The following is a 3,164-nucleotide window of genomic DNA, read 5'->3' as shown; positions in this document are numbered from 1 at the left end:
CTACTCTTTTATTGACTATGAAGGCGACTCCATTTCTTCTGAGGGATTCTTGCCCACAGTAGTATACCTGATGGTCATCCGAATTAAATTCACCCATTCCTGTCCATTTTAGTTCACTGATTCCTAAGATATCGATGTTCAGTCTTGTCATCTCTTGTTTGACCACATCCAGCTTGCCTTGATTCATAGATCTTACATTCCAGGTTCCTATGGAGTATAGATCTTTACAGCATCGGACTCTCATTTTACCACCAGATACATCTGCAACTGAGTGTCCTTTCGGCTTTGACCCAGTTGCTTCATTCTTTCTGATACTACTAGTACTAGCCCTCTGCTCTTCCCCAGTAGCACACTGGACACCTTCCGACCTGAGGGGCTCATCTTCCAGTGTCATATCTTTTATCGCTATGCTTCTGTTCATGGGGTTTTCTTGAGAAAGATACTGGAGTGGGTTGCCATTTCCTTCTCCAGTGGATCACATTTTGTCAGAGCTTTCTGCTATGACCTGTCCGTCTTGGGTGCCCCTGCATGGCATAGCTCATAGCTTCATTGAGCTACACAAGCCCCTTCACCACGACAAGGCAGTGATCCATGAAGGGGGTCAATGTGTTTACATGCCACTAAATCTTAAAAGCATGTCCAACATATTCACCAAAGGCATAAATGGGGCAAAAGTGGGAGAGTATTTTTGCAGAGGCAAACATCAAAATAAATAAAATAAAAGCCAGGCACTTTTTCCTGATAAATAGGGACAGTTGGAGCATATAAACCATTTTCCAATGTTCCAAAAAACATTTGCTGTGCTGTAGTGGAACTACTCTCCTTGTATGTGTAATTCATGCATAATCTGCAGTAATTCATCCGTTTTTTGCAAAATAAAATTCAGTGCAGGCAGCATGGATGTTGACATGATTATGCATATTTGCATACTAGGACAATTGTTTTAAGCAGGCTGTAGTTAAATTTTTAAAGATCTAATATACAATACAGTCAATATATTTAATATAATAAAATATTTATTCTCTTTTCTGCTAAATTGTATTCAAATAGATCCTGTTCAAACAAAGGGGTAATATTCTTTGTTCCAACTGTATGTTGTCATTGTTGAACTGTCTGGAATTAGACAAATGTATTTGGTGGGTTTGAATTAATAGGCCAGGCAAGCTTTTTTTCTTTTGCTTCTCTGTCAAATGAATCATACATGGTGTCTTTGGAAACAGTTTTGGCTGGTACAGGGATTTCTGATATCCCTACGTAATTTTTTTTTGCTATCTTTGAGCTGGTGGTGATGGTATATGCGTTGCTGCGGTAGCATTTCATGGAGGACATGCAGAAAGTTTCCTTCATTCCTCTCCTGAAGTTTGCATTATACACGGAATACAAGGTAGGTTTTGAGGCTGAGGAACTAAAGGATATCCAAGTAACTGACATAAAAACCAAAGAACTTTTCCTGTAGTCTGTCTCAGGTGGATGCCAGAGTTGAACCACATAAAATGGGAGCCATGAAAGCAGAAACAGCAAATTTAACACAAGGAACATCTTGATTGTTTTCACCTTTGTCCTTGGAACGATATTCATTGTCCTCCGGACTGTCCTACCATCTGTACCAATCCTCCAAATGTATTTGATTACCTTTTGGTAAAAAAGAATGATAAGAACAGATGGAATCAGGAAAGCCAGTAACAAATGTATGATGCTATAAATAGCTCCATCCCAAGAATATGGGGGGAAAAAGCTACAATGATTGTCCCAGCCTGACCCAAAAAAAAAGAAAGCTGGAGACACTAAAGCAGCATCAAAGATCCAAGATGCTGCAATCATTTTCTTGGCTTTTTCCCGTGACACCTTGAAACTCAGTGGATAAACAATAGTATAGAATCTGTCCACACAGATGGAAAGCAGCACATAAATCTGGACACCAGGTGTGAGATACTGAAAATATCTTACTAGCTTGCACATCACGCTCCCGAGTGTCCATCTACCAGAGACCAACTGAAGAAGCACAAATGGAGTGCTCCCTATACTGATTAGGAGGTCTGCACAAGCCATTGAGACCACAAAGTAATTGGTCGTAGATTGCGTCCTCCTGCTCCTGTGAATTACCAGGCAAACAAGAGAGTTTCCAAAGATGGAGAATAACCACAAAGCTCCCAAAAGCAGGCTGGCAGCTATGATTTCTCCTGGCATCAGTTCATAGTGTGAAGCTGTACTGTTTTTCTCAAGCCCATGTTCCTTGGGTAAAGCAGCCATTTCATTGCTTTCCAGAGGGTTAGAGGTTTCTGAATGGTGGTAGTTCTGTAGCAGCAGCAGCGCTGATGTTGGGGTAAGAAAGGGAGCGGCGTTGTTATCCATGTCTTGGACAAGCAACATATTCAATCTGTCCTTTAAAGGGCTGCATGGAGAGAGAAGGCCAGTTATTAGTCAAAATGAAAAAAAGAAATGTACCCTTAGCATTCAACCAATTTTGCCTTTATACACATCCTACATTTGTCATAGCTAAGGTCGTCTGCCGCAATCTGATGAGTTTGCATATAGCAACCATGGCAGTGTATATGTGTGTGTTTTAATAGGCTAAAATCAAGTTTGACAGCTGTGTGGTGCAGAACAGAGACCAGAAAGGACTGAATCCAATCTTTTCTTTCTCCTACTAAAAAGATTCCAGCTTTTAAAAAAGCTATACATGTGCAACCCCAGCTGCTGCTGGATCAGGTTAGGGAAGTATGAACAATCCTTATCTTGCATGTTTTCCCGAAAATAAGACTGGGTCTTATATTAATTTTTCCTCCAAAAGATGCATTAGGGCTTATTTTCAGGTGATGTCTTGTTTTGTTACAAAGCCTGTAAGATTCTTGCCCTGAGAGTCCTCCACGATTCCTTTCTTGTACTCAGTGGAATAGCTCTTTCTTTTTGCACCCATCTTGCATTTTGTGTCCATGCATTAAGTACATCCGTTACAAACAGACAATGTATTGATATTATTATTATTATTATTATTATTATTATTATAACATTTCTATGCCGCCCCTTGCCGAAACCTCGGGGCGGTCCATGTGCTGTGTCTGTACTCCGATCGGTCATTCAGCAATACATCTTGCATTTCTCTGTTTACACAGGTGTTTACCTCTTGTCCAAAGGCACCTGCTTCGGTATTTACAAATACTTAA

General features: G+C 40.4%; 1 protein-coding gene across 1 annotated transcript; it reads right to left on the bottom strand.

Moving 5' to 3' along the window:
* Window positions 1-1,119: 1,119 nt before the first annotated feature.
* Window positions 1,120-2,370, bottom strand: GPR19 (G protein-coupled receptor 19). Its single transcript, XM_044418303.1, has one exon. The coding sequence runs from the start codon at window positions 2,368-2,370 to the stop codon at window positions 1,120-1,122; it is 1,251 nt and encodes a 416-aa protein (XP_044274238.1).
* Window positions 2,371-3,164: the final 794 nt, after the last annotated feature.

Source organism: Varanus komodoensis, unplaced genomic scaffold, assembly GCF_004798865.1.
Source record: "Varanus komodoensis strain SLA01 unplaced genomic scaffold, ASM479886v1 scaffold9, whole genome shotgun sequence".
Taxonomy (NCBI): Eukaryota; Metazoa; Chordata; class Lepidosauria; order Squamata; family Varanidae; genus Varanus; species Varanus komodoensis.
The sequence above is the reverse complement of the archived record's forward strand: the minus strand, read 5'-3'. Positions and strand labels throughout refer to the sequence as shown.